General features: G+C 45.5%; 1 protein-coding gene and 1 long non-coding RNA gene across 7 annotated transcripts in view; one reads left to right on the top strand and one right to left on the bottom strand.

The window, feature by feature from the left end:
- Positions 1–6560: 6560 nt before the first annotated feature.
- On the bottom strand, positions 6561–16136 carry LOC128351327 (uncharacterized). The gene is made up of 2 exons (XR_008319713.1): positions 15421–16136; positions 6561–6913 (listed from the first exon to the last, which is right to left on the bottom strand). It is a non-coding gene; the product is annotated as an uncharacterized LOC128351327 (long non-coding RNA).
- Positions 16021–20291, top strand: part of TSC22D1 (TSC22 domain family member 1) — an 87067-nt gene continuing 82796 nt past the window's right edge. For 5 of the 6 annotated variants that reach the window (XR_008319709.1, XR_008319711.1, XR_008319712.1 and 2 more), the window contains exon 1: positions 16021–19782. Coding sequence is in view for 2 of the 6 variants with exons in the window: in XM_053310787.1 (XP_053166762.1) it covers positions 16994–19782 (2789 nt within the window). In the remaining 4 variants the exon portion in view is untranslated. The remainder of the gene's footprint in view (positions 19783–20291) is intronic. The other variant, XM_053310785.1, reaches the window with a different exon arrangement.

Here is a 20291-nt window from a genome sequence, read left to right as displayed (position 1 = left end):
GCAGATCTGTGTGTCAATTCACCCTGAGTCCAGGCATTAATTCCTGTCTTAATAAAATGGAACCAGACACAGGCCTGAATTCCACATACTTCTGGGTTGGTACCTCTGAGTCTAAGGTTGGGGTACATGTGCTCCAACACTACCACCGGTTTATAGGAGGCAGCTCTCAGGGTTACAGCTGGTAGTTCTTTTTTCACCTTATGGTTTTTCTTGTGTTACCTTTTTTCTACTTGTTTCTGCTTTCTCTATTTGTCTTGCTGTTCACAGACCGCGAAATCACAGCTCTCTCCAAGTGCTCAGACGCTCCTCGCTCAACAGTCCCAGAACTGGAGAGGCAGCTATGCCCACAAAGAGTCACATGGTCCAGTTCTGTCTCAGGCATGCACAGTTCATAACCCTTCCTGAGGATCTCCTACCACCAGGAAAAAGAACCCTTCACGGTAAGACCAATATTCCTTGTTTAATAAGAAAATATTCCTTGTTTAATAAAAAATTAAGAAATAGACCAAAGAGGACAAAGACAAATCACCATAAAACCAATATAAAAGCAATCATTTTTCATGATGAAAAACCACCAATCATTTTTCATGATGAAAAACCACCAATCATTTTTCATGATGAAAAACCTCATTTTTCTAATTAATTACATCAGTAAAGAAAAAATACCTAGAACAAGATAAAGCAAAATAAATCCAGACTCTTTAAATTGTAAAATCTAATCTGATCAGCTTCTTGTTACATATCAAAAACACAATAAGTCAAATCCAGAAAATGGGAACAAAATTTGACCATAACGGATATTATAATTTATAAAGGGTTCCCAAACAGACATGAATGATTCAGTAGACATACCATGTACACACACCAAGACTTTCAAAACTGAAGCATATTCCCACACTTTCAAAAACCAATCGTTTAAGGAAGGGATTTCCAAAATACGCCAATTAGATGCATATATAATCCTAGCCGCTGTAATCATATATAAACACAATTTGTTTGATTTGGCAGGAATATAAGGTTTTATCATACTTAAAAGAAAAATTTCTGGAAGAAAGGGAATCTTAACTTCTAGTCATGCATGATGTTGTTGAGTAGGAACAAAAATCCTCCTATTCCTACAAAAGCAGAATGGTGAAACAGAACTTGTTGAGTATTATTGGTTTTATTTTTGTATTGTTGTTGATTGTAAAAAAACAAAACTTGCAAGGCATTTGATTGACTGTCAACAGTTGTTAAACATGTGCTTACCCCATTGCTCTATAAAGAGCTCCTCCCCCTTTATAGGGGAGTCTATTTTTAGGCTAAGACTCTATTTTTCATAAATAGTAAGTAACACTGTTTGTTTCTGAAGAATTAAAATACTTAATATATCCCACAGTGGCATTTGGCACTGCACTATAACAAAGGATTGGTGGAAAAGATTTATGCAACCTTTGAAGCAAGTCCTGAAGCTGACGGCAAGTGAATGCTGGTTGTTACTGCAATGCTGCATATGCCACTGCTAGTGCATTACCTGCAATGTTGTTTAAGGACAGAAGCTTCAGACTTAGACGTATTGAAACCAGTTTGTACCTGCATATCAATAATCAACTTGGTCAAAGACTAAGACTGTATGGTGCACCTTATCAGCTGCAAGTGGGCCAGGCAGAACTGGCTCATGATTGCAGAAGACTAAACAAATAGTGTCCTGCTATTGTCTATAGCCAGGCAGGTCCCTTGTCTTTATACTGTCCAAGTATCATCTGATACAATTGACACTGTCATTACAGTCTGCTAGGCAATTCCAAGGTGATTCCAACATAGAGAGCTTAAACAACATACCCAGAACATTTCATGACATTATCTCCAGCACCACAGATTGTTGTGGAATTTAACACACCTGTGTTAGAAAGTAGTCTTCTTGAGCAACCATCTTCATCTGATAGATCACAGCCAGACAGTTGCACTGACTCTGATCTTCCACAGAGAAGTGTGCAGGGGAAGAATTGATTCTCCTGCACAAAAACACACGTCACCTGATTTGATTTGTGATTTCCACCTTCTGTGGTTATTCATAATACTTTTCGAATATAATTCCATCTTACGGCGGGAGAATAATTCTTACATATATTGAATGTTTCTAAGTGTACCTGCTGTCATCTTTTACCTAGTAGCTTATTATGCTGAATCTGCTGTTTTACTGCACAGTATCTACTAGTTTTATATAGTGTGTTTATTATTCAATAGTATGCTTAGTTACAAACCCAGCCTTATATCAGCTTTTGTCTTGAGTTGCTTGTTTGAGTACCAGCAAATAGCTTGCAGCAACTGTTATTCTGTTGATCAGGCAAGAGTAGAGAGACCTAGTATTTCTATCATGCTGGGCCAATCCAGAGGCTTTATGCTGCCTGCCAGTTGGGGGTGGGGTGAGGTAGGGTTTGATGTTGCACATTCCTATTCCCTTCTGTGCCTGAAGAGAAGTCTGAGGCATAAGCCTACACAGTCCCAGGTAACTCACATGGGAGGCTCTACCCTAAAGCCATGCAGTTCTTGGTTCAAGTCCCAGATTTCTATCCAATCTGAACAAAATGCAAGAGAGTAGGAGGATCAAAAGCTTTCAGAGGCCAGTTTCTATCCCAAGATCACTGTCCATGGTCTCTCTTTGTCCCCGTTAATAATCTTGCAGTCTTATTTTGTACCAGCTGCAGTTTCTGGACCATTTTTTATCAACTGCAGTTTCAAAGGCAGCCTCATGTGCAATGCATTGCAGTAATTTAAGAAAAAAGTTACCAGAGCTATCTCTTTCCAGGTAAGGTTGCAGTTGGCATATCAGCCAAAGCTGATAAAAGGTGCTCTGAGCCACAGAGACCACTTGAGGCTCTAGAAGCAGTTCTGGATTGATGAGCACCCCCAGACTGTGAACCTGGTCCTTCAGGGAGAGCGCAAACCCCAACTAGAACAGGCTGAACATCATTCACCTGGGCAGAAGAACCACTGAGTATTTCTGTCTTATCTGGAATCGGATTGAATCTCGGCTTGTTCACCTTCATCCAGTCCATTACTGCATCCAGGCACTGATTCAGAACAGTCACCACCTCACCTGTGTTTGATGACACCTCAAGCCAAATCTCCGGATGACCTCTCCCAGTGGTTTCATGTAGATGTTAAACAGCATAGGGGGAAGAATGGAACCCTGCGGAAGCCCGAAGCACAACTGCCAAGGGGTTGAGCACTAATCCCCAGCACCGTTTGGAAACGGGCCTCAAGGTAAGAGCAGAAACACCTCCAAGCAGTGTGCACCACATCCAACTCAGCCAGCCTATCCAAAATGATACCATGGCCAACGGTGTTGAAAGCCACTGAGAGGTCCAATAGAATTAACAAGGTTGCACTTCCTGTCTCTTTCTCTGCACAGGTCATCCCACAAGGCGACCAAAGCAGAATCTGTTCCAAAGCTGGGCCTGAAGCCTGATTGAAATGGATTGTCCATTTCCTCCAAGAATGTCTAGAGCTAGTCAGCCACTATATGTTCAAGCACCTTGCCCAAGAAGGGAATATTGGCCACAGGCCTATAGTTGTTTACATCCAGCTGCAGTTTCTGGACCATTTTGTATCAACTGCAGTTTCAAAGGCAGCCTCATGTGCAATGCATTGCAGTAATTTAAGAAAAAACTGCACTAAAGGGTCCAGTGTTCCCTCTAATAGGGATCCCTAGATGTTGTTGACTACAACTCCCATGATTCCCAAGCAAAAGCCATTGCAGCTAGGGATTCTGGGAGTTGTAGTCAACAACATTTGGGAATTCCTGTTAGAGGGAAGTTTTCTCTGTTCCATCACCGCCACAGAATAGGCTCAATAGTGAGCTCTAACCTGTGTCTGCTCAGACTCACCCTGCATTTTCCTCCACTTATGTTCCAGCTGTCTCCCAGCTTGCTTCATCACCCTCAGCTTGGGTGCATACCAAGGCACTGCATGGGGTTTGCTTTGAGGGAGAGGGCACTTGGGAGTGAACGTGTCACCCGCCGGAGCCATCTCTCCATTCCAGAGAGCAACTAGAGCTTCGACAGGAGAGCCTGCCGTACTAGCTGGAAAACCTCCCCAGAGCCCTCAGGAATCCATTGGAGCCCATCACAAGTAGTTTGTGATGATGTCATCCACCCCAATTCATGTGAACGTTTGAGGTGGAAGTGGGCTAACTTGTGGGGAGGATAATTATCAATTAAGATTATGGTGAAAGGAAAGTAGGCAGATTAGTTCTTACCAGAACAACTTGTTTGGTATTCAGAGGCTCCTTATAAGGTGAGGCCTAAGCTGCAGCTTACTTAGCTTGTGCCTAAATCCAGAACTGCCTGCAATATATGTATCCCTTGTGTACCTCAGCCTGTGGCTGAGCAAGAGGGGCGGGTGAGTTCGCAACAAAGATAGGAGTCCCTTGACTTCATAGGCATTACAAACAAAAAAACAACACCTCTGTTTTGGGAGGGCATTGGTACTCAATTCCAGCGCCTTTTAAATCCAGCCCTAAAGTTTCAAGTGTTAATGGCTGGTGAGAGGCAGTGTAATGTTTTCATCAATATTTGCTGAGGTTGTAGGGAGGGAAAGGAATCATGGAATTGGTTATATCTTAAGGTGAATGTTAGCTTATTGTGTGACTGTGTGTCTGCATGCACACATTAAATGATCAGCAGATTAACAGATTCAGTGTGAACTTCCTCCTCCATTCCTTAGGAGAGTTCACATTCATAAAATTGTCTTTATGTTATGTGGGGTGGGTTTAATGTCCACATCAAGTGCTTAAATCTGTCGAATCCCTTCACTCTCAGAAACACAAAGCTGTGAAATGGCTGGTGAGAAAACAGAAGTTTTAGACACTTTTACCCCTCTGAAGCAGAAGAGGTTGTGACTATCTTGAAGAATTTATAATTCTTTACATTAATAAATTTCCCACTCTTTTTGTTCAAGCTCCCCTTGTTCTCCCCTGCTACTGAGTTCTATTCGTTTTGCCTACCTAGTTGTCTGTTAAATGCACTATGAGTCCACAGACATTCCACTCAATTGAGTTACAATGGGGCAGTTGAGGGGTTTTTTTTTAGGGGGGGGGCTCCCTTGGGTCCCCCCCTCCTGTCCACCTAAGTTTTTGTGAAATTGTCATATCTGTGAGTCCCCAAGTCTGTTAGTACCTCCTTCTTGCCCACAAGTGCTCTGGTTATGCCTCTATAAGGATCATAACATTTCTAGATCTTTCAGAAATAGACGTAAGATTAGCATATCATTTCATAACTTGGCCTTCCTGTGGTTGGAACGGGGTGAGGGTCTGGATTTGAGATAATGATGCACTTTATATTCTATTTCAAGTGGACTCTTCTCTGCTTGTAATTCCCTGGTGCACCTTCAGGGCAATTCTCTTCCATTCTTCCCCCCTGTGTGACCCTTCTGCAAAGATTCAACAGTGTGCAAACAGTCCAATGCTGTTTATCAAGTAGCTAAGCTTGTGCTGGTGCAGAGCAGGTGTCCAGGAGAGGCAGTTCATGCTGAGCTGCTCCAGTTTCAGAGTTAATAGGACTTTCTGCACAGTTGCTGGATGTAGTCACTGATCCTGCCCGTTCTGCTCTCCACTTTGATAGTCTTTCAGATGGTGAGCTTTTTGTGCCAGGCTGCTACTGGGTGGTCTCTTGGCCTAATTGTGTTTGCTAAGCTCTTGGGCTCATAGCAACTTCAAAACATATCAGGAGTAATTCTCATCAAAGCAGTTCCAGCAGGAAGAGGAAGAGGAGCCACAACCACCTTAGATTTCATCACACTCAATCTGTGTAAAGTGAGTTGGCTGTTTTGAAATTAAGTATTTTTAGCTGAATATATTGTTTTTGAGATATTTCTGCTTCTCTGGAAGAGTATCTACCAGGTATAAAAGAGCACTCAGAGCTTCCTGTTCTATGCAATAACAGAAAAGAAGAATGCTGTACTCAGATGTACACATATTTGTACACTCATACATGTTTTTGTGTGAATGCAGGTACAGTCATTCACACAAAAACGTGTATGAGTGTAAAACTGTACACTTGTACAATGCAATAGCCCTATTCAGAATGAGGTGGGGAGAGCTGTATCCATGTATAACATTCCTGAATGGCCCTGGAAGTCCTGCCCCTGGCAACAGTGCAGTGGAAAGCCTCAGCCTCGGAGCGCTGCTCACACTTATGGCTTTTGACTGAAGAGACAAACACTGTAAGTGTGATTGCAGCCATTTCTGTGATCAGCAGGCTGGGACATTCCAGTCTTGTGATTGCAGAAGTGCCCATGCTCGTTTACGGCGTTTGCCTCTTCAGACAAATGCTGTTACTGTGAGCAGTGTGGCGATGATGAGGCTTCCTGGAGCATCATTGTCAGAGTGGGATTTCTGGGCGTGTTCAAGAGTGCTGTTAATTGTACAGCTAGTCAAATAGTCCAGTTGTAACTCTTTAAATCCATTGGCCAGTAACTTCCCCTGTGGAGCTCTTCCATTGTTCGGTTCAGGATTTCCCCTAAACCTTTGTTTTTACTAGAGCTACTGTTTGTATATAGACAGAACTAGAACCAGCCACTCAAGTAAACAATTTACTTGCTGCTTTATGTATCTGTTCCAGTTCACCCAGAGAACAGAAATAAAATGTAACCATCTACCAACAAACAAACAGTCACAGGAGAACTTGCCAGAGAGGGCCAGACTTCTTCCCTGAGTATCTGGCATTCACAGGTGTTCTGCTTCTAAAGATGGAGTTTTTATTTACCTATCGTGGCAGAGGATCTTCCATTCACAGAACATGAAGAAGGAGCTTGGCATGGATGGAACCAAGAGAAAGTGTAGTGGAAGTGGCTTGGCACAGTGAGTGGAAGGGATCTGCAGCACCCCTAGATCTTGAAAGTACCATCATCCCTGCCAGACAGGGCAACAGTCCTGTAACAAATGCATTGTATATGTATAATTCTATGCCATTTACTTTAGCCATATTAAGAAACAGCAAAACAATAATTTGTATTGATAATATTTTTTTATAAAATATTGAGAAACATACAGGCTAAGCCTAAGCATGTTTATATAAAAGCAAGTCCCACTCAGTTCTATACTTACTCCCAGATAAGTGTACTTAGGATTGTAACTTTTAGAGCTCAGTCCCATGCATTTAGGTTTCACAGAGTTCAATGGATGCTATTTCCTAGAGTAAGAACATAAGAACAGCCCTGCTGGATCAGGCCCAAGGTCCATCTAATCCAGCATCCTGTTTTACACAGTTGGCCCTCCAGATGCCACTGGAAGCCTACAGGCAGGAGTTGAGGGCATGCCTTCTCTCCTGCTGTTACTCCCCTGCAACTGGTATTCAAAGGCATCCTGCCTTTGAGGCTGGAGTTGGCCTATAGCCCTCCGACTAGTAGCTGTTGATAGGCCTGTCCTCCATGGAATTCTCCAAACCCCTTTTAAAGTCATCCAGGTTGTTGGCTGTCACCATATCTTGTGGCAGAGAATTCCTCAAGTTGATTATGCATTGTGTGAAAAAATACATCCGTTTGCTGGTCCTAAATTTCCCAGCAATCAATTTCATGGGATGACCTCTGGTTCTAGTGTTATGTGAGAGGGAGAGGAATCTCTCTCTATCCACTTTCTCCACACCATGCATGATTTTATAGACCTCTATCATGTCTCCCTGCAGTCTTCTTTTTTCTTAACTAAAAAGCCCCAGGTGTTGTAGCCTTGCCTCATAAGAAAGGTGCTCTAGGCCCCTGATCATCTTGGTTGCCCTCTTCTGTACCTTTTCCTGTTCTACAATGTCCTTCTTTAGATGTGGTGACCAGAATTGTATGCAGTACTCCAAGTGTGGCCGCACCATAGTTTTGTATAAAGGCATTATAATATTAGCAGTTTTATTTTCAATCCCCTTCCTAATGATCTCTAGCATGGAATTGGCCTTTTTCACAGCTGCCGCACATTGAGTCGACACTTTCAACGAGCTGTCCACCACGACCCCAAGATCCCTCTCTTGATCAGTCACCATAGGAAGTATACTTCAGTAGGAAGTATACTTAGGATTTCAGTCTTATACCTCTATGCTCAATTAGGTCTTTGAATACATTTTGCTTTATCTGGATTGGGACAATGAATACAACTGCAGTATAATGTTCACATTAACCTTTGAGTAGTATTTTTCCTTATAATTAAGAACAGCAAACTTATAAACTTTTGAGATCTATGCATTGTTTTTTTCTATTTCTTTTCCTCATTGGCAGGATCTATTGAAAATGTTTGCTATGTAATGCATGTCATAAACAGATGCATTGTATGGAAGGGAAGAGAGCATGTAAATCTCATGCTGCTCCCTGGGCATAAGCAGCATGTTTCTGAAAGACACAGTGCTCTAACAGTTAGTTGAAAGATCAAAGTGCTTTCCCCCACATTAATTTTGCTGACACAGAAGTACCACACTGGTGGATATGTCACATGTAATTCAAGTATGATTGCACTTGTCTAGGTGCCGACATTCACAAAAGAAGCCAGATTGCATGTTCCTTAGAGTGCTCCAGTTCAACTTGCATACTTCTGCTGACACATTTTTTTACCGTATTGATAAAAACTAAGGGAATTAATTCTCTCTCAGTGTGGAGTAGAAGAGAACAGCCTAGCACCTGGTCTCTGGGGTACATGGAAGAACATCACCCTGTAAGGAATGTAATGTGTCTATATTGCTCTTTATTGTGAATTGTGGGTCTCACTCTCAGCTAAGTCTTATTCCCAACATAGGATTACAACATTAATATCTCTTTGTCACCTGTAATGCTATCGTTTTCTTACTTGACAATATGTGCACACGCATGCGTGCATGCGCGCGCGCGCACGCACGCACGCACACACACACACACACCACATCGTATCATGCCCTCTGATTGCTCCCTACTCAACCAGTTTTAAACAAACTGAAACCTGTAACTTGAGCATGCATGGGGCTAGGTAGTCAAGGAAGCAGAATAATTTAAACATGCTTTTCATCTGTGCTGCACATCTTGTAACCTAGCCCAGATTAAGCAGACAAGGCTTGGCAGTTGATTGTGTCACACCTGGTCACTTGTATCATTGTATATTTTTGCTTTATTTAATGTCTTATTGGGAAAACTCCCTGGGATTTAAAATATAAATGTTTGTTTTCTGCCAACTGCAGTCTGATGTGCCTGTCACTTGTGCAGTCTGAGACTCCAGAGCAAACCCGCAGATACTGAACTAAGTGTTTGAGGAGGAACACCAAGGAGTCAGGTGGTCCTTAAGGTGCCCAGGTCTGAAACCAGTTAACTTTCCGGTCACACATGGGTTAGGACCTGGCCTACTTAAGGACTGCCTTCTCCTGGGTATATCTGTCTGTATGCTCCAGTAATCACCCTCAGTGGGCATCCACTAGCAGCAGAGTGGAATACCCTCCCACTGGAGGCTCATGTGGCCCACATGCTATGCTTTGTCAGGTGGAAAAATTAAAGTGTGGCTTTTTCGTTGGTTGTTTAGAGGAGGCTGGTTTTGACATAATTGTAGAAAACATGACTTGTGCCCTTAGCTAAGCAGGGTCCACCCTGGTTGCATATGAATGGGAGACTAGAAGTCTTAGCACTGGAAGATATTCCCCTCAGGGGATGGAGCTGCTCTGAGAAGAGCAGAAGGTTCCAAATTCCCTCCCTGGCTTCTCCAAGAGATGGCTGAGAGAAGACTCCTGCCTGCAGCCTCGGAGAAGCCGCTGCCAGTCTGTGTAGACAATACTGAGCCAGATAGACCAATGGTCTGACTCAGTAGATGGCAGCTTCCTGTGTTCGTGTGTGTGTGTGTGTGTGTGTGTGTGTGTGTGTGCGTGTGTGTGTGTGTGTTGCTCAGCTTCTGGGTTGTGTTTTCTGGGGTAGTTGTTTCTTGGTGTCCTTATGGAGCTGCTGTTGCTTTGCTGTTCCTTTTCCCTTTTGCATTTTACCATGTTGTTCTTATTAGGATTTTGTTGCCTATTGTGTGTGTGTGTTTGCTACCTTGGATTGCCTATGGCAAGAAAGACAGTATACATATTTTAAAATAAAATAAATGAAGGCTTTAAAGGTAAGGACTAGCACCTTATATTGAGCTTTGAAGTGGATGGGTAATCCATACAGATTTAATACCACAGGAGTGATATATTCTGACCTTCCCACTCCAGACAGCAACCTGGTGCAGCCAGTGCGCAGGTTACTAATACAGGAATGCTGTGTTTTAATCTGGCTTCTCAAGAAAGGGTGCTGTTGTAGGAGCAGCAGCAGCTGAAGCTCGTAAAAGACCTGTCTAGTCACCATGTAAGAGCATCTGAAAGCAGTATCAGATCAAAGAATGCTCTTGGCTGTGAATCTGAGTCTTCAGAGGGAGAGAGAGTGTGTGAGCAACCCCATTCAAGAAAGGCTGGATCCCTAAGCCCAAATAATCAGATTCCCTTAACCAACAGTACTCTTATCTGAATTAACATTCAATTTCATATGTAGTTAGCCACTCCAACTAATGATATGTTTTGCCACTGCTTCAAGCGGGCAGGGTCCTTTCTTGTGCTCAAACAACACTGAAGGATGTCCGATGTGCTGCTGGGATGTCCTTTAATTGCATGAGGGGAGTGTTCATCCAAATCGCCCATCTACACATTACAAAGTCCTGTTTAAAACAGGGTTGTGTTGTGTAGTATGTGTAGAGAAGCACTTGGGAGGATTGTCCTCTCAAGGGATTAAAGGATGTCTCAACAGTCAGGATGTCCTTTAGTGATGTCAAGACAAACTTTTTCTCAGTGCATCCCTGCCCTGGGCCTGTTGTTCATCTGAACCAGCCCACTATAACTGTGGATAGCAGGACTAGGCTTCTGAGAGTCAGGGCAGGGGTGTGGCCTCACAGCTTGCTCTCAAGCATGTGAGTCTTTGTAATGGCTGAAGAGGGCTTATGACTTGGAAAACTGAGAGGCTGGAATATGATCAAGGTGCTTGGGCCAAGGCAGCCCATGGCATCTGGCCAGACTGGTAATGAGCTGTTGACATGAGAAAAAGGAAGTTGTTGTTGCCTCTGGCATACAATCTAAGCCTAGGCTTTCAGCCCCTTAAGGGACATCTCTTCAAAATGGTGCATCTTGGGCACTAATGAAATGCTTAGATTAATCTCAAAAGTTCTTGGGAGTGTAGCAGGAAACTGGATCATATGTCTTATGCATATCTAAGAGCAACCACTATCTTTGCAAAGAGGTTGTCCCCAAAGAAAAGATGGGAGAGTTGAGAAGCCGGAGGGCCTGTGTGGTGAATAGTTGCAGATTGTGAGCAGCTGTAGGTTGGCTTCCTATCTCTGGGTCCTTCCAGATGACAATAAACTATGGGACGTGAAAAGCTTTTGTGCAAATTCTAAGCATGAACTTACTCACTCTCCACACACTCCCACAGGCTTCTGTCCTTCCCAGCAAGAATTCGTGCTCTGTTCAGATGCTCAGCAGGGCCCTTGCATAATATTCATAGGACGACTTGCTGTTCAGCCCTGAAAAGAACTGATCCCTTTTCCCCATTTGCCATAAAAGCAGTGATACAAAAGAGCTTGGTTATTCACTCAAAGCAAGAGATGGCCAGCAGGTGGCACTGTGAAAATCATGTGCAAGTTTTTGCCTGTCTGAACAGAGTGTGAATTCTCCCTGAGAAAGAGGATGGAAGCTTGCAGGCTGTGTAGAGAGGGGTGAGTAAACTCATGCTTAGAATTTGCACGAAAGCTTTTAATATCCCCTAGCTTACTGGCATCTGGAAGGACATATTGTAACAAAATATTGCATCTGGAAGGACATATTGTAACAAAATATTCACCTCTGACTTGGATGTTATAAGGAGTGAATTTGCAGAAACTTTTCTAAATTTAAGCATTTTAAAAACTTATTCATCTGTTCAGACCACCTGATTCAGGAGGGTCTAACTTCCAGTACGGTATTAGGTCTTGTATTGACCAGCCTCCCCTCCCCCTAGGAAGTTGGCTGGAAGTGAACCCTGTCTTGACGGACAGGCGGGTGAATTCCAGGGCAGTCAATCAGTACACTAGGTGGGTGGGACCTAGAGAGTGGTTGCTGGGAATTCTGGGAAAAAGAAGGGCAGTCTTTGTTGGAGAGAAGCATGTGTGGAAAGGCTTAGTGAGTGGCAATGGAGTTTGCTCCCTCATGGTTGAAGCCAGCATGGAAGTTTCTCTCATGGAATAACTCTGTAGATCCTTAAAAGATAGGATTGCAGGAAGCTTGGTTCTCCTCAGGAATTGGGTCAGTTCACGGAAAAGGGAATTCAGCATAGGGAACAGTTTGTTAGTCAGATTGCAGGTTAGAAACTTATTTCTTTATTGTATGCACTTTTGCATATTCCTGATACTGTTCTATTATTGTTTACCTGCAACGTAATTAAAATAAGAAACATTAGCCTACGCCCATCCTACCTAGGGCATTGCAAAAGACTCTAAAACATTTAAGCGTGCATTAATACCTCTTTTTGTAACCTACTAAGTATTTTTAACTATATTTAGTTAAAATATAACTATATTTAGTTAAAACTTCCTTTTACTATTTGAGAGGTGCTTCTTTTATCCCCGCAGCAGTTAAACTATTTACCACCAAAGTGTATTCTCAGTTGTTTTATGGTGCCCAATTAGGTCCATCTCAAAACTTCTTTAATTTAGAAGTTTTGCAAGCTAAATTCCCAAGATCCTTATTTGCTGTCTCTCATTGTGTTCCATTAGTGGTACTGAGAAGAGAGAGCTAGTCTTGTGGTAACAAGCATGACTTGTCCCCATAGCTAAGCAGGGTCTGCCCTGGTTGCATATGAATGGGAGACTTGATGTGTGAGCACTGCAAGATATTCCCCTCAGGGGATGAAGCCGCTCTGGGAAGAGCAGGTTTCAAGTTCCCTCCCTGGCTTCTCCAAGATAGGGCTGAGAGAGGTTCCTGTCTGCAACCTTGGAGACACCGCTGCCAGTCTGTGAAGACAATACTGAGCTAGATAGACCAATGGTCTGACTCAGTATATGGCAGTTTCCTATGTTCCTAGAGATTGGCCTGCTACAAATGGAATCTGGAGTCTGGAAAACTATTTTCCTTTTTTGGTAAATATTTGTGTCCTCCAGCTCAGGCTTGGCTTCCCTCATTAATACTGATTCCTTTAAATTTAAATGGTTTTCATTGATTAGTGATAAATTAACTTACTATGGGTTTTCTCCAGAGGTTCTGCTGCAGATGGGCAATGACCGGGCTAAGGGGGAGATCAACCAATGCATCATTGATGTAGGATTGCAAGAGGAAGCTGCTTCTATTTCTAAGCAATTTCTAATATTTCTAAGATCTCAGGGCGCAATTGTTTTATTTCAAGCCAGCAGACTATCTGTATTCTATTATTATTCCCAAATTCAGACATGCATTGACATTAGCCTGAATGGTCACCCTTCCATCTGCCGCTTTAGAGGGCAGGTTCAAGGGCATCCTTCCCTGCCCGCCTCTGCCCTTGCGGTTCTGGCCAAGTGGAGACCAGTACACATTCAATTTTACATTGTGATTTTTTTTAAGGAAGCCCGCTTGAGATTAATCTCCTCCTTATTGTCTAAGTTTTTAGGACACTCTGATGATTTTTATTTGAAGTTTTTATTACTTAACCCAGATGAAAAAATTATTAATATAGTGGCCAGGTTTTGTTTTATAATCTGCAAAACTCGATCTGATCTTTAGCAATGCATTTCATAAGTAGGTTATATATTTCTCTCTTCTTTTAAAATTGTATTTACATGATGCATTGTTTGTATTTCTTGTATATTGGTCTATGACTGTAATAAAGTTCTGTTCTAACTATATTTAAAAGCTGAGAAAGCCTCAGAAGGAAGTTGTCTGCAGTAATTGAATAAAATTGAATAATTGAATAAAACTGTTTTTTTAGTTCTTTTCTTTTTACGAGCCTCTCTGAGTTGGTTTTTACTTAGGAAAATGGGTAGTGTGCATTAGCATTCTTGGTGGCAGCATTTTGAACCTACCAACAATACAGAATAATTTTAGGAGACGTCTAGCCAGGCAGCTTGGCAGGGTTGATTCAACATTTCTTTCCCTCATGTGAGCTAGCTCTGAGACAAAGGCCTTAACCCGCTACAGGTCTATAAATTGGGTCTGCAAACAGCTGGCTGCTAATGGGGCTCAAGTACATATCAGCTCGAAAATGGTCACTGGATGTGAAACAATTTTAAATTTATCCAGAGACTAGCAGATCACGAGTTATTACTATATAATCAACTGTCCTTGGATGGCCCCCACCCCAGAAAATAAATTCTGCAGGACATTCATCCTTTGTAGTGCCATTTAACAAATAGAGATCTAAATTATTAAGAGTTTGTTGCGCCAAGCAAAAGTCTGCATAATTACACAAATGACATCCTTTAAGTGGTGAGAGTGTAGGAAAGGCATTTCTTCTTGCTCAAGAAGAAAATTGAACTCAACTGAAATTTCATGAACAAGCATTATCATTAGCCCCCTTCCTCACATTACAATCTCCCGCCATTATTGACGCCCAAAGGATGGGAAGCTAAAAGGTTGGAGATATAATCGCCAAATTTCTGCCATAGCTGTATCTGGAGCTTGGTACTTAATGGGGGAGGCTGTATGGAGTGGTGAGTAAAGGCACACTTAGAATCTGCATGCAAGCGTTTCATAGGCTATACTTTAATTATTGGCATCTGGAAGGAACTTTTTTGTTTGACAATATATGTGGCAAATAGAGCCACTCTTTTCACCTGTCTGGCTGAGTTGCTGGAGTAGGCTCCAAGCATCTCCAAGAGCAGCCACTCCAGGAGGCTGTACAGATGCTGGTTCAGTTTAGTATTAATATAGGATAAAGATATATGTATACAAACTTACAAAAATGATAGGATAGTCATTTCTTCCTATCTAGTATTTGTTTCAGTTCTTTGATTTTTCAGTTTTATATCTCTACTCCTATGACCTACAAATAAGATGTACCTTTATAATTAAAGTATGCAAATATTCAGAAATGAAACTTTTCCAGGTATTTTACAGCAATGGAGCTGAAGCAGGGGCAACCTTCACCTGCTCTCTCTCTCTCTCTCTATACATACACACACATAATGCAGAGGTTAAAAGAAAGGGCGCTCTTAAGAAAAGTGCATGGCAGTTTTCTAGACTGACCTACAGGTTTCTCCCTGGGGCGGAAATGTGCTATTGCGATTGAGATGCTTCCACTCTGTAGGGCTTGGTTTTGGACAGTCTTACCACAGTGTGTGGAAGGGCTGGGACTGGGCAGTAAGTGGTGCAGAGCTATTTAGTTCTCTCTCCTGTGGGCCTTTCTTGGCTGAGACTGTCTCTTCCTGGAGGGTCCTCGTCTTCCTACTGCTCCACACAGGCACAATTTTAATGCAAAAGTACGGGCGTGGCCTACCCGGAAATGCAGCCCTGCAACTCATTGAACCAAGCAGCACCTCGGGAGTACAGTACAAGCAAAGTCTCGGCGGCGTGGGGGTGGCCGGTCGGGGATGTTGAGTCAGCTCAGGAGGCCTTACACCCGACCACCTTTTTGCTTTCCAACCCTTGACCGACTGCCGGCCCGCCAATCAACTCCTTCCGACCCCGCCGGCGTCCCAAGAGCGCAGCACATGGCAACTGGCGCTTTGATGCTGCTGCTGCGCTGCCCTGGCTGCTACACAAAAGGCACCTGTGAATACAAAGGGAGATTCTTCCCTTCTGCCTCCCTGCCCTGTGGAAAGCGAAACAAAACCCTCAAAAGTACAGATCCTTGGATCTATTTACACGGCGGTGGGGGTGGGTGGGACAAGCTTGCAATGTTAAAACGCAAAGTGGGAATCGCCGTTTTGCACCTCGCCAATCCAAGTCTTTTTGGAACCCCCACGGGGAGGGAGAGAGAAAATCGCGAGGGTGATCTCGCGGGCGGTGCCGGCCGCCTCCCCGCTGCGGATTCGTCAGTCGAAGCCCACCCCGCACTCGCTTCGGCAATTTCCGCCAGCTTGAGCCGAAGCTCTTAGGCCGCCTCTTTTGCTCTAGACGAGTCCTTTATGTCTGCGCCCTGGCTGCGCTTGCGCCGCCAGCGCCATCTTTTGCCTCCTCCTCTCCTCCCTCCCTTTTTCTAAGGAGGAGACTCTGGAACAGAGAAGCCAGGAGGAGAAGAAGGAGAGAGAGAGAAGCGGCTGAGGCTGAGAAAAAGCCAGGGAGTAGTGGCAGCAAGAGCAGCAAAGGGACGAGGGCGCAACACTTCCAGCCTCTCTTGGTGAAGCTTCCTGCTGACTGGCTCCGTCCCGCTCCAAGGGGGAGGTGGTGACTGGGCGGGCAGGCAGGCAGAGGAAGAGAGCGCCCGGCTGCGCCAGCCTGTCCCCTCGTGTCTCTCCACCCACCCCAGAATGCCCCACACCTCTTGCTTCTGCTGCTCTTGATGGGGACGCGTCTGGCGCCCGCCGGCTCCAGCGGACTGTACGTATACGTGTCGTCGCCTTGGCGGTGGCGGCTTTGCCCCTTCGAGGATCCCGCTTCCGTAGAGACGGCTAGTGCTACTCCCCTTTCCCCCTTCTGGGAAGATTGTCGGCTCCCTCTTATCGGGGAGATTTGGAAGAGGGGAGAGCAGGTAGGGGCTGTCGGAAGCTTTCTGGTTTAGTCGGGGGCGGCGGCGGCGGCAGCAGCAGCAGCGAGGATTATTCGTTCCCTCCCTCCGCATTGCAAGCGGGGAGGGAGTTCGGCTGGGAGAAGAAGAAAGTGAATGGCCAGGGCTTGAGTGTCACATTCCCGGGAGGGGAGGGAGGGAGGAGGGTGCTGGGGGGACTGCCGGCTGGATCGCCCTCGAAGCGTTCGTGTGCGTGTCTGTCTCCTCCTTTCCCCTCCTCCGCCCGGGTCGGCCGGCTGCCCCAGCCAGCTAGCTAGCTGCGAGGTGCGCCTGTCTCTGCCTGGTCTCTTCCTCTTCTCCTCCATTCTGGCGGAATTGCGCTCCTTAAAATAGCCCTTATTCAATGCACCAGCCTGACTCAGCTGCAGACAGTAGTGCGAGGAAGATGGCGCACCCGGCGATGCTTCCTAGAAGGGGCAGCGGCAGCAACGTCGTGCCGGCTCTGGCTACAGCGACCACCAGCAGCGTTGGAGGTGGTGGCGGCGGCTCGGAAGATTATCCTCCTCCCTTGCTCATCCAGCCACCGCCTCCTCCTGCCGCAGCATCTTCCTCTTCGCCCGGGCCTCAGCCGCCGCCCCCTCCTCCGCAGAGCCTGACCCTTCTCTCCCAGCCGCCGCCGCCGCAACCCCTCGGCCAGGCAGGAGCCCAGATGAAGAAGAAGAGCGGCTTCCAGATTACCAGCGTGACCCCTGCCCAGATCTCCGCCAGCCTCAGCTCCAACAACAGCATCGCTGAGGACACGGAAAGCTACGACGATCTGGACGAGTCCCACACCGAGGACCTGTCGTCTTCCGAGATCTTGGACGTTTCCTTATCCAGGGCTACCGAGCCTGAGCGGAGCTCCTCGGAAGAGACTCTGAACAACTTCCAGGAGGCCGAGACTCCGGGGGCTGTGTCGCCCAACCAGCCTCGTCTTCCCCAGCAGCAGCAGCACCCCCCTTTGCCCCATCCCCCCCATCAGCAAAGTGTGGTGATCAACGGGAGTGTTCATCCTCCTCATGGGCACCATTACCGGCATCACCATGCATCCCATTCTGGGGTGGGTGGCATGGCTGCTCCTGGAGGACCTCCACCCAGCCCATCATTTAGGAAACTGTCTACCACTGGAAGCTCTGACGGCGTCATGACAGCAGGTGTCCCGGTTTCTGCTGCATCATCCACTGGTACGCCTGTGGCCACGATTGTGCCTCACTTCCGCACCACCGGTACACCTGGGTTTCCTTCTGCCAGTGGGGCATTGCCCACATTAAGCAACGTGGGTAGTAGTAGCCCCGGTGTGGCGAGCGGCATGCCCGGCCATGTTAATATCAGTCTAAGTAACATCCCAAGTACTGGTAACATAAATGCTTTGTCAGGAACTAGTGGCAGTGTTAATGTTGCTGTCCTGAGTGGGGTTGGCAACGGCACGAGTGCTTCCTCTAGTGTTGTCAACAATGGTAGTAATCCAGTTGCAGGAGCCGTGGCACCAAGTCAGTTGCAGCCTGCAGCCAGCACATCCAGGTTTAGAGTGGTTAAGCTGGATTCTAGTTCAGAACCTTTTAAAAAAGGTAGATGGACGTGCACAGAGTTCTATGACAAAGAGAACCCTGTGCCAGTTACAGAAGGAGTAGCCGTAAATAAAACAGTAGACACTCTAAAACAAAACCCCCTTGAAGTGACTTCTGAAAGGGAGAGCACCAGTGGGAGTTCGGTGAGCAGCAATGTAAGCACACTGAGTCACTATACGGAAAGTGTGGGAAGTGGGGAGATGGGAGCACCTACGGTGGTGCCGCAGCAAGCAATTCAAGGAGTCGGGTCTCAGCAGATGGATTTTAGCAGTACTGGCCCTCAACTTTTACCAGCACCTAGTATACCCCAGAGTATTTCTCAGTCACAGCTTGTGCAAGTACAGCTTCATCCTCAAGATGGAAATTACCCTCCGCAAAAGCCAGGGGTCCAGCCTCCTGCTTCAACCAGTCTAACCACAGCGCCTGCTCCAGTTAACATAATGGGTGGCCATCAACAACCTGCCATGCCATGTATGGCTCAGCAGCAGCTGCCATATGGTCAACCAACACAACCTGTGCAGACTGTTCCAGTTGTGCCACAACCACAGCAATTACCTTATGGGCAAGGACAGGCACAGCACCCACCACCACAGCAGATTCCTATGCAGATGGCCTCAGGACACGTTAAGCCAGTCAATCAAACGTCTGTCTCGGGGCCTGTGCCAGATTACATACAACAGCAGCAGATGCTTCAGACTTCAGCTCCTATGCAGTCTGTTCCTACAGTGGTAGGGACAGCTCCACCTGTGCCTGTTGCTCAGGCACCAAGTATGCAGCCTTCTGTACAAGCACACCTGGCAGTGGCATCCTCTCAGCCTGTGGCACATGCCCAAACCACAATGCCCACTGTAGGAGCTGGTGCTCAAATGATGAATGTTGGACAACAAGGAAATGTACCTCCTGTGGTGCAGCAGCAGCAACCTGTTGTAAACCAAGTTGCCCCTTCAGTGATGCCGCAAAGTGCTGCTGCTGCTCCACTTCCCCAGGTGGTGCCATCCATTTCAACAGGGATTATTCAGCCGGGGCCACAAAGCAACACATCAAGCCTTCCTCAACCCTTGGCTATTGCTCCACAGAGTACTTTATTACCAGTGCAAGCTGTGGAATCTCTTGTTCAAGGAATGGCTGGTCAACAATTGCCTGCAGTTAGCCCCGCACCTTCTCTGAGTGCTGTTCCTGTTCCATGCCATTCTGCTGCAAACGTGCCCCCTGCTCCTGTGAGCTTGGGTCCCTCAAAGAACATAGCACAAGCTTCAGGTGTGCAAAATGGGAACTTAGTCCAAAATGTCTCTCAGCCTCCCGTGATATCCACTAGCATCAGTTTGCCTGTAGCTCAAAGTGTGCCACAACAGATACCACTGAACTCCACCCAGTTCTCTGCACAATCTCTTGCTCAGTCAAACCGAAGTGAAGATTCCAGACGCCCGACAGAACCTACTTTGGTTGGTTTACCCCAACCTACCAATGGTGAAGGTGGTGTTGGAGCATCCTCGAGCATTTCAGATGGGGGCAGCAGCATGGCATCTCTCTTCCCCCTGAAGGTACTGCCGCTGACAGCGCAGCTCGTTGATGGTGAGGATGAGAGGTAAGATCATGGGGGGAGGAGCAGGTTAAACTGTACTCTTTTGATTGACTCCTTTCCAAGCAAATGTGAGCTTTATAGAGGTAGCTTTAATTACTCTTGTTAACAAGAAATCTTTTGGTTAAGAGCAGGCCAGAGACCTTGAGTTACACATGTTTGATTGCAGTAATGCCAAAACGGTTAATTTGGAACAACTGAGGTGGGAGAAAGTAACTGTGAACTGTTCATGATACCTGTCATTCTAGAAGGGATGTTGACTATACTGTGTGTGATGTGTTATTTCATGTGAAAAGTTTATCAAGAACACTAAGGTAATCTTCACTTTAGGGATATTTGGCAAGCTTTTGATCCAGGCCAGGTCGTCTTCAGTCTCTGCCTGCTGATTTAGATAAAACTGAATGCACCCAAAAAATCTATGGGAGGTTCTTTTCCAGACACTTCCATTTTACTTATAAGGGTGAGAAAAGGGATTGCATTGGGAAGGATTACTTATTTAATTGTGTCCTCTCCCT

This window comes from Hemicordylus capensis, chromosome 3, assembly GCF_027244095.1.
Source record: "Hemicordylus capensis ecotype Gifberg chromosome 3, rHemCap1.1.pri, whole genome shotgun sequence".
In the NCBI taxonomy this organism is placed as follows: Eukaryota; Metazoa; Chordata; class Lepidosauria; order Squamata; family Cordylidae; genus Hemicordylus; species Hemicordylus capensis.
This window is presented reverse-complemented; position numbering and strand designations above follow the sequence as displayed.